Genomic DNA, 17,504 nt, shown 5'->3' with positions numbered 1-17,504 from the left:
TCCTTCAACTTACTTTCAATACTTCGAATTTTTTTTTTCACAACCTTTCTTTCTCTTTTTTAATAAGCATCCTTTCTAGAATCAAGCACATATTTTGAATTTTTTTTACTATTTCACAACTTGTACTTTTCAACATTTAAGCACACTACTTTTCTCTAACTTTTCTCCTTATCTCTCCAATTCCTTTACAAAAGAAGATAACAAAAACTATACCAACCCAAGGAATTGTCCCCATTTATTTTGGCTTCCAAAGAAAAGGCTTAAAGGCTCAAAATTGGCTCCAAAGGAAAAATTTGAGAGGGTCGAAAATTTTGGATATAAAAGTAGCTAAGAAAAGACGGCCTAACATCCTCCTAAATCAACTTAAACACTATGTAAACTTAGGCAGACTAGGAGCAAGTTCTAGAAACATATACATGCATACAGATAAATCACACAAGAAAGAATTTAAGGCTCAAATCTCACAAGGTATAAGCACGATTCAAGGCGAACAAGCAATTCACTAATTATGCACCTTTTCACCAAACCATCATATCAAAACGTTAAGCCACACTTAAACATAGATGGAATATAATATCATTGGCAACTCGGTCTAATGTGTCCCTAAGCATGCGTGTTTCTAAGTTCTTCATGTTATGTTCATGACATGGATTCAAGAAAACATTTTCAGAACACAAAAATCTCCTACGGGATTTTGAAAAACAAACTAAAAACAAAAAGAAAACCCTAAACTCACGGTCCACCACTTCATCCCCCCAAACTTATTTACAACAAAGTGTAAAATAAGTTTGTAGAGTCGGTAGGGACGTGAGTATACTACTGGAAAAACAAACGTACCCTGAAAAATTTCGCGTAGAGGTTCAGCGGGGCGAAAATTCGAAGAATTTCAAAAAATCGCGCTGGAAAATTGTGCCCAGGTGGCGGTCCGCCGCAGCTGTTCGGCGGTCGCCGTACGTCAAAGATGCTTTCCAGCGTTCAGGTGGCGGACCGCCGCAGCGCTTGCGGCGGTCGCCACGGAGAGGTCAGATCCTGCGAAAATTTTTGCAAAGCACAAAATTAAACCAAAACCAAAAATACTTAAAATTAAAGCAAAAATTGTTAAGACAAGGAAATAAATTGTCTCATAAATATCCAAAAACATGGTACAAACGCTCATTTAAAGTCATCGAGCTTGACTTCTTCAATCTTGAGGAGGTGGAGGGAAACGGGCGCTAAGATCCAACGAGGTACGTGATATCACTCCTCATTGTCTCTCGTTCCTCTCTAGCTTCGGCGGCCATCTTTCGGAGCTCTTCATATTGTTGACGCCGATGAACGTCTTCCAAACGTTGTTGCTCCCAAAATTCTTGCTCCGCCGTGCGCCAATCGCCTTGAGCCGTCCACCCTTGGCGGTTGTAGGCATTCTCCGCTTGTTGCTCCGCCCATCGATTGTCCCAAGTGTTGGACATGTTTTGCATATAGGAGAAAATTTCTCCTAATTGGGCGGAGGTGTTGGCTTCAAACTCCTCTCCCGGATTTGGCCTCCCGCGGCGGCGGTTCGTTCTTGTCCGGCGGCGATGTCCTTCCACTTCCTCTTCTTCTTCTTTCTCTTCTCGTCGTGGTTGGGGTGGCGGTGGTGGCGGTGCTTCACTCCCTTGAGCTTGTGAATGCTCCGCGCCCTCTTCATAGTTATCAACGGCATCAAACGCGGAATCGTCATCGGGCTCAAATTGAGGAATGCGAGAGGGAATGTTCCTCTTTCTAAATTCCCCATTGACGGGGTTAGCCTCGATAGCTCTCCGGTGGGCGGGTGTGTCGAGCTTCCAATTGGCTTGGGTCGCCCAAACATCGACCTTGGTCAATTGCGGGAGTGGAACGGGAAAGTGATCCCCCGCTACTTGCATAAAATACCCTTGACCCCAATAATCGGTCTTCAAAAGCCCCACCGAAAATAGCACCTCATAGGTGATAAACCTTTCTCCACCATCCTCCGTCATACCGGCAAAAGAGACCTCCAATTGTTCGCCAATTGCCGTAATCAATCCCCCACAACAAATGACGCCCCCGTCTTTCTTCGTGATCCTATCCACATAGTGAGTAAAAAGGGTCCCATAATCGATTCCCTTCTTGTTGAGTAGGCACCACATCACGTTGAGCTCCGTTTGGGAGACACTTCCCCCATCGATACGAGCAAACATAAGCTGAGTCATAGCACGATGGAGGTACCTCAAGACGGGGTTGCGAATCGATGAAGACTTGGCATAGCCCGCTGCATGCTCTTGCTCATTCGTCATCGCCCCCCAAACCTCGGAAAATTCATATTCATTGTCCTCTTCGGGGTTGGGGTCGAAGCAATGGAAGATCCCACTAAGCTCTTCCATGGTGAGCGAGTGCCAACGGTTCCCAAGGCGGAAATCGATGCTAAGTGGAATATTTTGGCGGCGATTCTTAGTGACCTTTAGCGAGCTGAGGAACTCGAGAGTATACTTTCGAAACGATGGCCACTTCCTTTGGAACATGTAGACGAGGCCATTCCCATCACCCACGTTGCACAACTTCCAAAAATCCTCCATGATCCCCAAAGTTTGGAGAGTGGTAATCGTGGGGATATCTAGAAGGTGCCGTTTCTCGGGCCGACACTTTCTTCCACATAGCCTTTTGCTCTTCCGTGGCAAGGCTAATGCCATAGTTCTTCGCTTTCTCCGGTTTCCCTTTTGATCCCATTATCCTACAAAAGAAATTACACTCTTAAAAGTGCACCAACAAGTAGGAGATCAAAAGTTCCCCCAAACTTGCATTCAACCAAGTAAAAATCAAGAAATAAGAACTTATATGCACGCTTGGGTAAAATAGCATCCTAATTTTTAGCATAATAACATGTTAAGCAAAATCAACAAAATTAGGACACAACAAATCATCCCCCAACGTGAATTCATCCCCCATGCAGAGACGTATCAACCAAATATCCATAAAAACCAACAATCTCTACAACATCACAAATATTGCAATTCATGGAAGTAATAATAGCCTCACAATGCTATGAACATGATTGCAACTTTTAAACTTTAAAAACCAAGAGAGAATCATCATTCACAACTCAATAATCACCAACCAAGCAAAATTTAAACCATAGAATTCAAAAATTCATACACATAATCATCCCCCATCATGAATTAAGAGATTCTACCGAACAATTCACCCAAAATAAAGCACAATCCATGGAAGAAGTAAAGCAAAACTCAGAAATTGAGTTAGGATTCATACCTTTTTGTGGAGAGAATTTGTAGAAGAAGAGCTCTAAACTTGGAGAGAATTGAGAGAATGATAGTGTGGGTGTGTGAATTTGGTGATTTATATGGGTGGGGGTTGTGTGCAAGGAAAGAATTTGAGAAGGAATGGGAAAAAGGAATGGAAAACATACCTTTAATGGAGCAATCCTGTCTCTGGACTGCGTGTGGCGACCGCCGCGTCTCTCGTGGCGGGCCGCCACACGGGCCTTCATAAACAGCAATCCTGGCGGGCCGCCGCGGCCCGTGCAGCGGTTACTCTGGCCCGCCCTAAGCCTGCCCTAGGCCCGATCCTTCCTGCACATGTTAACACACGAGTGGCGACCGCCGTGCTTTAAGTGCGGCGACCGCCACCCGTATATATTTTTTTTTATTTTTTATTTTTTATCTCCCAAAAGTCCATGGGTTCGAAATTCACAACAACTAGGTGGCTAGAAATTATGGAAATTTTCTCTAATATTCTCACTCACCCTTAACAAAATAAATTGTCACATAATCTCATAAATCAACATGTCACATGCCACATCATTAAATCAATAAGTTTGACTTTTCAAACTTTCAACGCAAACCCTAGACTCAATTCGGCCATAGCATCACATGCAATAAATGCATTCACGACTCCACGTCATCACTAATAAATTCTAGGGTTCTAAATTCCGAGATGTTACATCCTACCACACTTAAAAAAGATTTCGTCCCGAAATTTGGTACCTTTATGGAAAGAGTTCCGGGTGTAGTTCTATTATCTTATCCTCGAGCTCCCACGTGGCTTCCTCGGGCCCGTGGTTTCTCTATTGAATTTTCACGAAGGCAGTGGTTTTATTTCTCAAGGTTTGGACCTTTCGATCTAAGATTATCTGGGGTTGTTCCTCGTAGCTCAGATCCGGGCTTACAGCAATATCCTCGTAACGAATCACATGCTTCGGATCGAACACGTATTTTCGCAACTGCGACACATGAAAAACGTTGTGCACATTCCCAAGGCTGGGCGGCAACGCTAATCTATAAGCTACGGGTCCTACTCCTTCTAGAATTTCGTACGGCCCGATAAATCACGGTTTCAGTTTGCCCTTGACTCCAAAACGCGCTATCCCTTTCGACGGGGATACTTTGAGGAAAACTTTATCACCAGCGTGGAACTGTAAGTCCGTCCGTCGAACGTCGGCGTACGACTTCTGTCTGTCCTGAGCTTCCTTCATTCGCGCGCGGATTTGTCGAACGATTTCGACCATCTCTTCGACTGCATCGAGTCCAAGCGCTCTTCGTTCGCCAACTTCATCCCAATAGAGCGGAGATCTACACTTTCTCCCATAAAGTGCCTCATATGGCGCCATGCCGATCGTTGCTTGAAAGTTGTTGTAGGCGAACTCGATCAAAGGGAGTGCGGTCTCCCAACTTCTGCCTCGGTCGAGCACCACGGCTCTTAGCATATCCTCGAGAGTTTGTATCGTTCTTTCGGATTGTCCATCGGACTGTGGGTGGAAAGCGGTGCTAAAGTTTAATCGGGTTCCTAGTTCGCGTTGTAAACTAATCCAAAATTTTGAGGTAAACTTCGGGTCACGATCAGACGTAATTGTCACTGAGACTCCATGTAATCGCACGATCTCTTGAATGTAGATCCGAGCTAGTTTATCCGATCCATGGGTTACGGGGATTGGTATGAAATGCGCACTCTTGGTAAGTCGATCGATGATCACCTAGATCGCGGTGTTCCCTTTAAGGGTTTTTGGCAACGCAGTCACAAAGTCCATTGCGATGTGCTCCCACTTCCACTCGGGTATCTCAAGCGGTTGTAGCTTCCCGTACGGTCGTTGGTGTAAGGCTTTCACCTGTTGGCAGGCTAAGCAGCGCTCCACAAAAGCTGCGACATCTCTCTTCATGCCGTTCCACCAAAAGGACTTCTTCAGATCCTGGTACATCTTCGTGCTCCCGGGGTGAGCAGTGTATGGGGTTTCGTGGGCTTCGCTCATGATCTCGTTCCTAAGTCCCTCGTCGTTTGGCACACACAGTCTCCCTTCAAAGGTGAGAGCGTTGTCGGAAGCCTCGCTAAAATTTCCGGATTCACCGGTTCTCACTTCGACTCGAATCTCCTCTAATCTCACATCTAGTCGTTGTGATGCAACGATCCTCGTTCTTAGATCAGGTTCTACTACTAACGCGGCGATTCGACCTTCCACGGTATCGGGTGTTCTAACTACTTCTATCCGCAACTTACTCAACTCTCGTACTAAACTTTCCTCTTCTGTTAGAAAGACAGCGAGTTGCGAATGGTCTCTACGGCTTAAAGCATCTGCTACTACGTTTGCCTTGCCAGGGTGGTAGTTGATACCACAATCGTAATCCTTCACTAGCTCGAGCCATCTCCGTTGTCGCATGTTCAGGTCCTTCTGCTCGAAAAAGTACTTCAAACTCTTATGGTCCGTAAAGATTTCACACCTAACTCCGTAGAGATGGTGCCTCCAAATCTTTAGGGCATGCACTACCGCGGCTAACTCTAAATCGTGGGTGGGGTAGTTCAACTCGTGCAGTTTCAATTGTCGCGACGCGTAAGCGATCACCTTGTTGTTCTGCATCAACACGCATCCTAATCCGACTTTCGAAGCGTCGGTGTAAACTACGTAGTTCACTCCAAGCTCTGGCACAGCTAACACTGGTGCGGTGGTCAATTTCTCCTTCAAAAGTTGGAAGCTTGCTTCACACTCCGACATCCAGTTCACCTTGATTCCTTTCTTGAGCTGCTGGGTCATTGGTCTCGCTATCTTGGAGAACCCTTCTATGAATATTCGGTAGTATCCTGCCAAACCCAGGAAACTCCGAATCTCGTTCGGCGTCGATGGCGACTTCCACTGTTACACCGCCTCAACCTTGGCGGGGTCCACTCGGATTCCTTCTGCTGACACGATGCGTCCTAATAAGTTGACTTCCTTCAGCCAGAATTCACACTTGCTGAATTTGGCGTACAGCTTCTCCTTCCTCAACGTCTCCAGCGCGATTCGCAAGTGTTCCGCGTGCTCCATCTCGTCCTTCGAGTAGACTAAGATATCATCTATGAATACTAAGACGAACGTATCTAGGTACGGGTGGAAAACTCGGTTCATCAAGTCCATAAACAAGGCCGGGGCATTCGTCAGACCGAACGGCATCACAACGAACTCATAGTGACCATATCTGGTTCGGAATGCGGTTTTGGAGATATCCTCCTTTCGCACTTTCAGCTGGTGGTATCCAGACTTCAAATCCATCTTAGAAAACACTCCGGCTCCTCGGAGTTGATCGAACAGGTCGTCTATCCTCGGCAAAGGGTACTTGTTCTTAAGGCTCAATGTGTTCAACTCTCTATAGTCGATACACATTCTCATTGACCCTTTTTTCTTCTTAACGAAGAGCACCGGTGCGCCCCATGGCGAAACACTGGGCCTAACGAAACCTAAATCCATGAGCTCTTGCAGCTGAATCTTTAATTCCTCTAACTCCTTAGGCGCCATGCGGTATGGTGCCTTTGATACGGGTGCGGCTCCAGGTTCGAGATCGATCGTAAACTCTAACTGCCTATCTGGCGGCGGTCCAGGTAACTCCTCGGGAAAAACGTCTGAAAAGTCTCGTACGACAGCAACGTCTTCAAGCCTCGCTTCCTCCTTCTCTTCTCCGTGGAGATAGACAAGGTAGGTCGGGCGTCCTTTCTTTAACATGGCTGTGGCTTGTAACGCGGAGACTATAGCGATTCGTCGGTTCATCGAGATTCCGTGGTACACGGCGGGTTCCATACCCGGGGTTTGTAGGGTTATTAGCCTTTCCTTACAGCAAATCGTCGCAAAGTTCGCGGTTAACCAATCCATTCCTAAGATTACGTCAACGTCTCTCATCGCTATAACTCGCAGGTCGTAGGCAACTAGTTTAAGCTCTCCTAGCGTGATTTTTATGTTCGGGCAAAAACAGGAAATCTCTACTATCCCTCCTACTGGTGAGGACACCATCATCCTATGTTAAGACTTCCTAGTAGGCAAGCTTAAGGTATGCACACATAACTCAGAGATGAACGAATGAGATGCGCCCGTGTCAAACAAAACAACAATAGGGGTATTGAGGATTTCGCCTATACCTGCTAGATTTCCACTCTCGGGCTTTCCTTGCTCAATCGTGGGCTACTTCTGACTAATGGCGTAAACTCTAGCCGGGGCGGGAAGTCTTGGGCGGACAGGCTGCTGTAGCCGCAGTTGCTGATTCTGGTTTGCTCCTGAGCTCGTAGGTGGCGCCCTCGGCTGCTGACAGAAGCCCTGCTGATTCTGCCTCGACCCGGTTCCTACGTTCCTACTCGGACACTCCCTAGAGGAATGACCGTTCCCTCCACAGTTGAAGCACCTATTCGAGTTCGGTCCTCTACACTGCCCGAAATGGTACTTGGCGCAAACGCTACACTGGGGTGGTCTGGCACTGGGGTCGCTCCTTGGATTGAACGAAGTCTGTCCTCCTCCGTACGGCGGCCTATTCTGGGTAGGGCGGTATCGCTTGTTGTCGTAGTGAGTCCTACTCTCCTCCCATCTCCCCTTATCATGGTTAGGGCGTGACGGGGGTAGTGCCAGCGTAGTGTTCCCCGCGCTCCTCTCCTTGGGCATTGCTGCCTCAACATCGAGCGCGAGGGCTAGCGCCTCGGCGTACGTAAGGGTTCCGCGGACTGCCAATGCCATCCTAATCTCGTGCCTAAGGCCCTCACGAAACTTATCAGCCAGCTTCTCATCGGTATCGGTCTGTTCCGGCGCATAGCGGGTTATGTCACAAAGTGCACGGTCATACTCGGTTACGGACAGACGTCCTTGGGTAAGGTTGTGAAACTCGGCGGCTTTTGCCTTGCGGTAGCTCTTGGGTACGTACTTGTCGTAAACCTCAGTCTTGAATTCTTCCCAAGTCATCTCGTCTATGCGATCCTGGGGCATGGTCTTTAACTTAGTGTCCCACCAAAAATCGGCGGATCCGGTCAGCTGATGCGTCACACAGATCATCTTCTCCGCATCGTTGCACACTAAGGTCTTGAAGATGCGTTCTAAGGCACGTATCCAAGTTTCAGCTTTCGCAGGTTCACCCATCCCGTCGAAGGTAGGAGGCTTTTGGTCAAGGAACAGCTTCACAACTTCCCTATCTACTCGTGGGGGTGGTGGAGGTGGTGGAGGTGGTGGTGACGGCGGCCTAGGTTGCGTCACGCTTTCTTCTACCGAAGCCTGGGAGGTAGGTTCCTCGTTCCTCACGTTGCGTCTAGGCGGCATTCTGATTTATCACACTCGAGTTGTTAGCGCACTTATTTAGAACTCAAGGCAGTGATAGGGTACTTTGAAAGGAAAGGAAAAGAAATTTTCAACTAATTCACAAGTAGGGTCTAAAGAAAGACCACACAATAATAGTTGTAAAGAAAACAGTTGTGCGAACATAACAAAGTTGCACCACAAGGTGGAAAACACTTGGAAGATAATAGAACGAGCAAGTATATTTACACAATAGGGGTAGAAAAGAGTGAAGACGGCTCGTTGCAAGATGATAAAACAAAAGGTGCGAATTTCCCATTAAATCTCAAAAGGATCTCAAAAGGTCTTGGTACAATGAACGAAAAAGAAACGATACAATCGCTGAAGAAATAATAACGTAAATAGAAGTTCTAGAATTCAAAACATGGGGAAAGGAAAAACAAAATCGCTATTCGAGCACTAGACATCTCCGCCCTCGTCCTCTTCAGGTTCTCCCGACTCTCCGACACTCTCCGCGTTCGAACTTTCTCCTCTCTCGAACGATCCCATCTCCTCGTCCTTCTTCTCGTTGCTTAGGGGCGAAGGAATCGAAGTAAGCATCTCTTCGGCCTCTCTTATGATCTTTCGAGGGGCCGAAACGCGCATCCTAAGGGTCCTTCTACGGGGAACGCGAGCAACGTGCGGTTCCTCGTCATCGCGATACTTCATCTGACGTGTTGCACCTGGCGAGTACCTTTGCGTTGGCGGATGGAGTGGAGGTCCGTCAACGGCGGCAGACATGGCCGGATGTAAGACTCATATTAGGCCGACGAAGTCTCCTCGAGGCGTGTATTTGGGAGGGCTAAACCAAGTGTAGGATACTGAGGCGTGAGCGGTCCACTCGCTCCAAGGGGAAGGCAGTATATGGATAAGTCGCATGATTCCCTCGTGATGGGTAGTTCCGTATGCGTAAGCATCCAGCCAATGGCCGTAGAAATCGGTGACGAAGTTCAAGAGGAACTGGTTCCCGTCCCATTCCAGCTCCCTATAGCGTTCTACGGAAAGTTCCTATTCTTGGCGTAACGGCGACGCATAAGGGCGTGATAGGGTTGGACCATCTACAAAAAAGGGGAAAGGAACAAGTCAGCACCGTCACAAAGGTGGAAAAGAATAGAAATTGCGTGATCTCAAAGGGTGCTGCGAAAGTGTATAAAAGTCAAAAGATGGTGGTACAAGGGTAACGTCGCGTCCAAGGTTCTCGTTCTTAAGATAACTATTCGTGCGCTTTCCATTCATGTTTCGTCGAATCTCCACATACACTAACGGCCTTATACTAGTTCTTCCACGTTTCTAGTGTTGGTACAAGCGCTGTGATAGTATAGCTAAAGCATGCTAGGTTCAAAGTCCAAGTCTAAGCATCGCAACATTTCAACATAGTCCCATGTAATCACATTCGCATTTAAAAAATTCTCACCAGTCCTTGTACAACATTCAACAATTCAACAATTCAAGAAGCATCGCTTCACATTCATAATATTTCCAAGCTCCTAGGGATCATCATTTAAGAAGCATCGCTTCACAAGCACAACAATATTGCAACACTTATGGCATGCTTCTCACAAAAGACACTTTCAACATAGGCATGGCATAACAATTAAACCACCCTTATAACACCAAACAACATTTAGATAAAAATGTAAGAGAGTTTTTAGAGTAAAGCCCACCTCGACTGCTTAGTTTTCAAGTAGTTTCGCTTTTCCGTTATCCGGCTTCGCAACCGAAGTTTCACCTTTTAATTACATAGGCACATATCACAAATTAGGTTCAATACTACTCTTACTCATGCATGTCTCAAAACCTCTTTTCCCTTTTTCCATTGACTTATCTTAACATTATTAATTAATCAAGATCATGTTTATCACACAAGAATATTTAACCATCAAACACACTCTACACATCACAACACACACACACCACACGACACACACACACGCCACACACACACACGCACACACGGCACACACGCCACACACACACACATGAACATATTCCCACATCCCTTTTATCCCACTTTCACTCAACTAAGATGCATGAGGGTTCAAGAAGACCGATTAATCGGTTAGAAAGAAGAAAAAGAAGAAGTAGAAGAAGAATAAGAAGAACTCATAAACAAAATACCTTTTTAGAGAAAAACAATCGGTAGAAACAAAGTAGAGACTTGGTTCTTCAATATCCTCGGATTAAACTTCAATTTCCTCTCAAAGGATGAAGGATTAATGGAGTAAGGTAGAAGAAAATTGAGAGAGCATGGAAAAGATGAGAGGGGCGAAAATTAGGGTAGGGGGCGAAAATTTGTGATGGCTAGGGTTAGGTTTTTGGCTCCTTATTTATAGAGTCCAACAAGATCTTTAGGTAATTAGAATAGAATATTTGGTAAGATCTCATTCTCCACAATTAAATAAATAAATATTGTGAATTAGGGAAGAAGAATTAACAAAAATAGATCCTAGGGCAATTCTCCCTAGTTTTCGAAAATTAGGCTCCCCAATTAGCCAAGATTTTGTTTTGGTATATTTTACGGAGTAGAATAAAATATCACGGAGCAAAATAAAAATAAGGATTCTCCCAACTTGGGATGGAAATAGGCGTCCTTATGCCTAATTAAATAAGGCATGGATTTTTAATATTGCCTAGAATAAGTTAAGGCAAGATCTCTTGAAGTATGAAAAGATTTGGTAGAATAATTAAATTCTAGGTATGGAAGGAAATCAAATAAGGGATTAACTAAAATAAAAATAATACTCCCTCCCTTATTTTGGAGATTTTCGAAAATCACAAGGCACAAGGGGGTGTCGATTTTTTTCTCTTTAAAAAGGAAATAATTGGGTCTTGGATTTAATTTGGATAAATATCCCAAGGATTAAATTAAATCCGGACAAATAGAATTCCCTCTCCCAAAAGTCCATGGGTTCGAAATTCACAACAACTAGGTGGCTAGAAATTATGGAAATTTTCTCTAATATTCTCACTCACCCTTAACAAAATAAATTGCCACATAATCTCATAAATCAACATGTCACATGCCACATCATTAAATCAATAAGTTTGACTTTTCAAACTTTCAACGCAAACCCTAGACTCAATTCGGCCATAGCATCACATGCAATAAATGCATTCACGACTCCACGTCATCACTAATAAATTCTAGGGCTCAAAAATTAGGGTTCTAAATTCCGAGATGTTACAGATTGGTTCCTCGACGAACCGAACCGACAAAGGGTCCGGTTTCGGTTCTGGGTTTCGGAAAAAATGGGAGTCGGTTAACCGACTAATTGATTCGGTCGGAAGCGAACCGACCGAATTCCCACCCCTATATAAGTAAGTAGATATACCTATCTTTTAAAATTATTATTATTATTATTATTATTATTATTATTATTATTATTATTATTATTATTATTGGTTCCTTGAGGAACCGAACCAACAAAGAGTTCGGTTTCGGTTCTGGGTTTCGGTAAAAATGGGAGTCGGTTAACCGACTAATCAATTCGGTCGGAACCGAACCGACCGAATTCCCACCCCTATATATTAATTGTACGTAGGTAAGTAAGTAGATATACCTATCTTTTAAAATTATTATTATTATTATTATTATTATTATTATTAAGTAATAATAAGATCTAATGCTTCACCTTATGTCATAGCACACATTAAAAATTAGTCTTACTTATGAATCTTAGATTTCATCGAATGACATACCAATAAATTAGCCTCATTGTACACATCAATTTATTTATCATTTCTACTAAATGGTCCTATCATTTTCTCTACTCACAATACATTTATTAATATTTATCATTTCTACTAAATATTTTGTTGATCATTTTCTCTACTTACAATAAATTTATTAATCACTATATTAAAACTACCCATAACGTAAGAACTTTTTTAAGGACGGATTTTGAACATAATTATAAAGACAAATCACTGGGTGAAAAGGCATAGACGTGAACAGTTAAGAGATAAACGGTTTTTTATACTATAAAGAGGAAAACATTGTAATTCCACAACGTAAGTTTAATAAAAATCTCATAACGATGTTACTTGACATTTTCTTAAAAAACCGTTATGCTTAACCGGGCAATCATGCCTTTTTGGCCATCCCTAAGATTTGACATTGTTAAGCACAAATGGGGAGAATATTGTGAAGTCCATAATATCCCTACTTTTTGTGAAAGAAAAGACTCATAAGCCCTTCATCGTCCTTGCAAAAATGACTGGTTGGCGCGGATGGTTTTCCATTTTGCCGCCAGTTGATCTTCATTCTCACCATATAAGCACCCCCCTCTCTTCATACTTTCCATCACAAATCAACTCTGAAATCTATTCGGCAATTGAAGAAGCTTCGATGGCGTCCAAGGGACAACGCAAGGTCATAAGCGAGGGAAGCCCACCTGGTATACTCTCTGTGTTGCACCTCCCCGCATACGTAGTTCGTGTGTGTGCACCCCTTTAATAAGAACTTATTTTTCAGTTGTTGCAGGTGCTGGGCCGGTTGAGAAGATGAAGGGCGACCGAACGCGACGGTCTTGGTCCAAACGCGAGGGAGAAGCGTTGTTGGTCACGCTCCATGACTTAGTCGCCGGTGGCTCGAAATATGATAACGGTTTCCGCAATGGATACGCCACACGGGTGTATCAGGTCATGAAGCATGAACTCCCCGACACAGAGCTGAAGTTTAGTCCACACATTAACTCCAATATCACCATGTGGAAGCGTGAATACGACGCTCTGTCGCTCATACTTGATTATAGTGGTGTGGGGTTCAACCCCGATAATGACTACAAGATTGAGTGCAACGACGAGCAGTGGGCGCAAATTGTAAAGGTGGTTTTTAATCTTTGATGTAAACCTACATACGTTGCGTACTTATAGTGTCCCAAAGTAACCACCCTTTTTATTATCATAGGCCGACAGCAGTGCCAAGACGATGCGCAATAAGTCGTGGCCATACTGGGAGGATTGGAAGTCCATATTCGGGAAGGATCGTGGTAACGGGGTTCGCGTCGAGGATCTGACCAAGGCCGATGAGCAGCTGAACGGGAAGGACACATTTTTGGTTGACGAGTCCCAGCCAAACTTAGCTGCATACACCGTTGACGACTTCTTCACTGATGTTCAGATCGACGAGGCACTCAACTTTGAAGGCACAACTGATGTTCTGCTTGCTGAAACTTACACGAAAAGTGTCAGGAGACCGAGCTCTGCGAGGAAGGACAATCGCAAGAGGAAGGCAGAGGATATGATGGAGTCTATGTTGGAGGTGATGACCAAGATACATGAGGATACCAGTGACCGCCTTCAAAATTTATCCTCTCGCATCGGCTACGACTTCGATTTGAGTGCGAAGCGAGTCGAGATTAGCAAGATGCATGATGATATCCCTCTTCTACCGCGGAAGCACCGATTCAAGGAGCTAGACATTCTCGTGAAGGAGCCGGAGTGTTTGGATCTATTTACCAGTTTCTCGATCACTAACAAGTACAACTACATCCTCCATATCTTGGAGGAAAAGCACGGAATGTGAAGGTTTATGGGCATAGTATACGTAGCCATGTTGGTGTTTCACCCCTTTTTTGCATGCTTAATGGGGTGCTATTAATAGTAGGGTTTAAATATATCTTAATCAACCGAATTCCCAGCTTGGTTGACTTAGTAGTTGGATGTATTGAATGCTATTATATGCAAATGTAAGCACGTGTTTTGGTTGTGTAGTATGCTTCCCGATTCTATGTTTATTCCTTTGTTGGCATGATGCATTTAATGTGATTACTATATCCACAATGGCATCTCAAAGAGAACATCTGAAGCAGTGTGCTTTGGTATTTTGTACAAATCACGTGAGACATGAAGAGGAAATTATGTTCAGCATCATGCATTTGCCAAATACACAACCCAACCCCAAAAAAGATGATGTTTAACACTTACCATTATCGGTTGTTTGTGAACATGTCCCGCTATGTACTAAGGCAAAAATTGAGCAGCCACCATCTACTATCGGTGTGTATGTCGTCCTCAACACTCCATCGTTGCCAAAAATGGCCTCATCTTTGCATAGTATAATTGATTGTGTGGGACATTAGATATTGGTCATCTGATCATCTAGATTTGCCATTACACAGCCTTACTTATACCCCAATTGTATCTAGGCTACCATTTAACTTGATGTTGATGCTTAACCACACTCATTGACTCACACCCACTTGGTTTGATGGTAGTGAATATACACGGCCAAAGTTTTGAGTATAAATAGTGGGTGGTATGCGCCTCTTTCTTCACCCTTTGTCTCTAAAAAAAAAAGTATCTATTTTTCAAGGAACCACTCCTCATCCGAGAGCATCAAATGCTCCAGTCATTCCAGGACCAGAGGCTCGTGACTTTATCAGGTGAGATACCTCGTCTCCTACTTGATAAGAGCGAGTTGTGTGTTTGTGTTAACTCATGTCACTTTTTTGTAGCGCTATCAACGGCTTACCCGTTCTGTGACCCTCCTTCGTGTCCACATAACACGGCCCCCTCAACCGTACGCGAATGGTATGAACTCTCTTTTCATCATATTTGCTTAAATTCTATTTTTACTAAATTTTATTTTGGAGTCACGTTTTTCTGCACTAAACAACCGTTGCCCGCATCGTGGGTCTTTGTGTATGGCGTGATCGTCCCTATCTTTTGTCGTGTTGCCCTTCCCGACGAAGCTCATTGGTTCGTTGATATGTGTTTGGAGGGAATCACTTGGTGTTTTGGAAGATGGTTGGAAGGTTTTGCGCTACATGCCGATTTCCAACCGAGAGACTGATAAGGCTCGTTTCATGCATTGGTTTAAGGTTAAAATTCTGTGCATTTGGGGCGCTAATGTGCGTTTATGAGTTCAGGTGCGTAGTAAATATGTTGGACCTAGGAGTTGCTGTTACCTGACCTGGCAGATGCAAAAGAGATGAAATTGAAGCAAAAATTAGAAGTCGTCGTTCGGACCTGGGAGAATTAAAAGTTGGCGACGGGAGAAGAATGGAGCATGAGCATATTATTTTAAAGAGTCTTGTTCAAGGGCAAAAGCGTCTAATTACCAGAGGGATACCCTAGGGATCAGAGCCTCACATATATAAAGAGCTCAACCTTGAAGAACAAACAGCCACTTCTACACACTCTCTTAGTTCAAGCTCTCATTCCATTACCTAGTTCCACACTTCAAATTTCCCATTTACGTTTGCTGCGCACTTGGAAATGGAGGATTCTGGCCACCGTGGTTCTCATCATCGTTATTTTGCTGTTGTGTAACACCGCCTTGTGAAGGCAAAGAAACAATCTTTACTTGCTTTCGTTTAGTACTTGTTCGTTTTAAGTTTCGCAACTCTAGTTTCTGACTTTGATCTACTGGATTTGAACCTATTTCTCGTTATTATGGAAGTTTATGTTGGTTTTTGTTGGATCTCGCTGAGTTGACCTTTATTTCTTGCTTTTTACTTTCGTTCTTTGTTTATTGTTGGATGTTTGGAGCTGAATTCTGTTGGTTTGTTGATGGAGGCTGTGGATTTGCGTATGGAGATGTCTGGAATTGTTGAATCGTGGTGTATTTGAGTTGGAGTTTCGCGTATTTGGTGTTCGCTGTTTACGTTGTGCATGATTATGGTTGTTCACTTTCTGTTTCTACATCCTCTAGGTCCAGTAGCGTAGATCTTCTAGTTTAGGCTTTAATTTCTCATTTTTAGTTTAGATCTGAAGTTGCTATGTTTTCATGGTGTTCAATACTCTGTTTTATCTGCTATTCTCGTTTGATTCCCGAAGAAGATGAAGTTGTTGGTAGTTAGAACTAGATCTGCTTTTGTCAGTACTTTCTGCACATGTACTTTGTTTTTTTTGCATGCCCCCTAGACCCTGTCAGTACGATCTGCTTTGTCTTTTTACTTTTCTGCATACTTTTCCAGACCCTGGTAGTTTAAGGAAACTTGTCTTTACTTTTCACTTTATGCTTGTCTGTCCAAATTAGAAAAGTCTGTTTGGTTGAGTTTACTCCAGTTGTTTTAGAACTTTAAAATATCTCATTTCTCTAAGTCATGCATGTTCCGTACGCTCTTGTTTCTTAGACCCAGTAGGTAGAGTAAAGTTTTTCTATCTCTAAGACCCAGTAGTTTTAAGTTCTCGACCCACAAAATTGCGTGGCAGCAGCCAACCCCCCCCCCCCTCCCCCTCCCTTTTTCCCAAAACATCCTCAAATGCAGTTTCGTAACACCTACGTCCTCGTGCGATCGATCATTTACTTCCCTGTGCTAAGTTGTAGTATAGTGGGTTGAGGTTTTTGAAGAAATAGAGTGCATCCAACGACCCCTTTCTGATAGTTTCATGATCTTCTAGCCTCTGAAGTCTAGTTGAATCCTCTGGACCTGTTAGATCGAGTGACATATATCACACAGTACCGCACGCATCACTCTATAGGCTCTTCAGAGACGAACTAATTTTTGCTTATCAAAGTGATGGCCTCTTCATTGTCAGCGCCATGGTCAACGGACCTCAACTGATGATTTACGATGATCAGGGTATGTTGTGGATGGTGTGGGTGTCCTTTCGCCATGCTATCCCGGTTATAAATGTTTCATAAACTAACCTTTCGATTGATATGGTTGTCGCAGTTCCAGATGTTGATTCACATATCCACCACGGAAGTTAATCCAGACGATGCAGTCCAGCCAAGCCCCAAAATCCCGGCTCCGGATACATCATCCTCAAAGCCACGGGTGCCTCGCGAGGCTTTGTCTGATGATATGGTAGTTCCCGAGACGTCACTTGAATCGGATGGTTCCTATGTACCCTCTACCACTACTTCCGGTCCCTCTGCTGTCGATGGCGAGGGAAGTGGAGGCGCCCCTGTCCGTATTCTCTTCCCCAGCGACGAGGGAAGTGGAGGCGTCACTGACGACGGCAAGGGAAGTGGAGATCACCCTGCCGAAAGAAGTGACACTGGAGCTATAGC

The 17,504-nt window shown here is 44.2% G+C and overlaps 1 protein-coding gene across 1 annotated transcript; it reads right to left on the bottom strand.

Moving 5' to 3' along the window:
* Window positions 1–7,408: 7,408 nt before the first annotated feature.
* Window positions 7,409–8,347, bottom strand: LOC148927399 (uncharacterized). Its single transcript, XM_089056576.1, has 2 exons — window positions 7,949–8,347; window positions 7,409–7,810 (listed from the first exon to the last, which is right to left on the bottom strand). Exons 1-2 carry the CDS (start codon window positions 8,345–8,347, stop codon window positions 7,409–7,411), a joined length of 801 nt encoding a protein of 266 aa, XP_088912702.1.
* Window positions 8,348–17,504: the final 9,157 nt, after the last annotated feature.

Source organism: Salvia hispanica, chromosome 4, assembly GCF_029641045.1.
Source record: "Salvia hispanica isolate PSC_SH4W2 chromosome 4, Shi_PSC_v1, whole genome shotgun sequence".
NCBI classification, from domain to species: domain Eukaryota; kingdom Viridiplantae; phylum Streptophyta; class Magnoliopsida; order Lamiales; family Lamiaceae; genus Salvia; species Salvia hispanica.
Note: the sequence above shows the minus strand (reverse complement) of the source record. Positions and strands in the feature narration are given on the sequence as shown.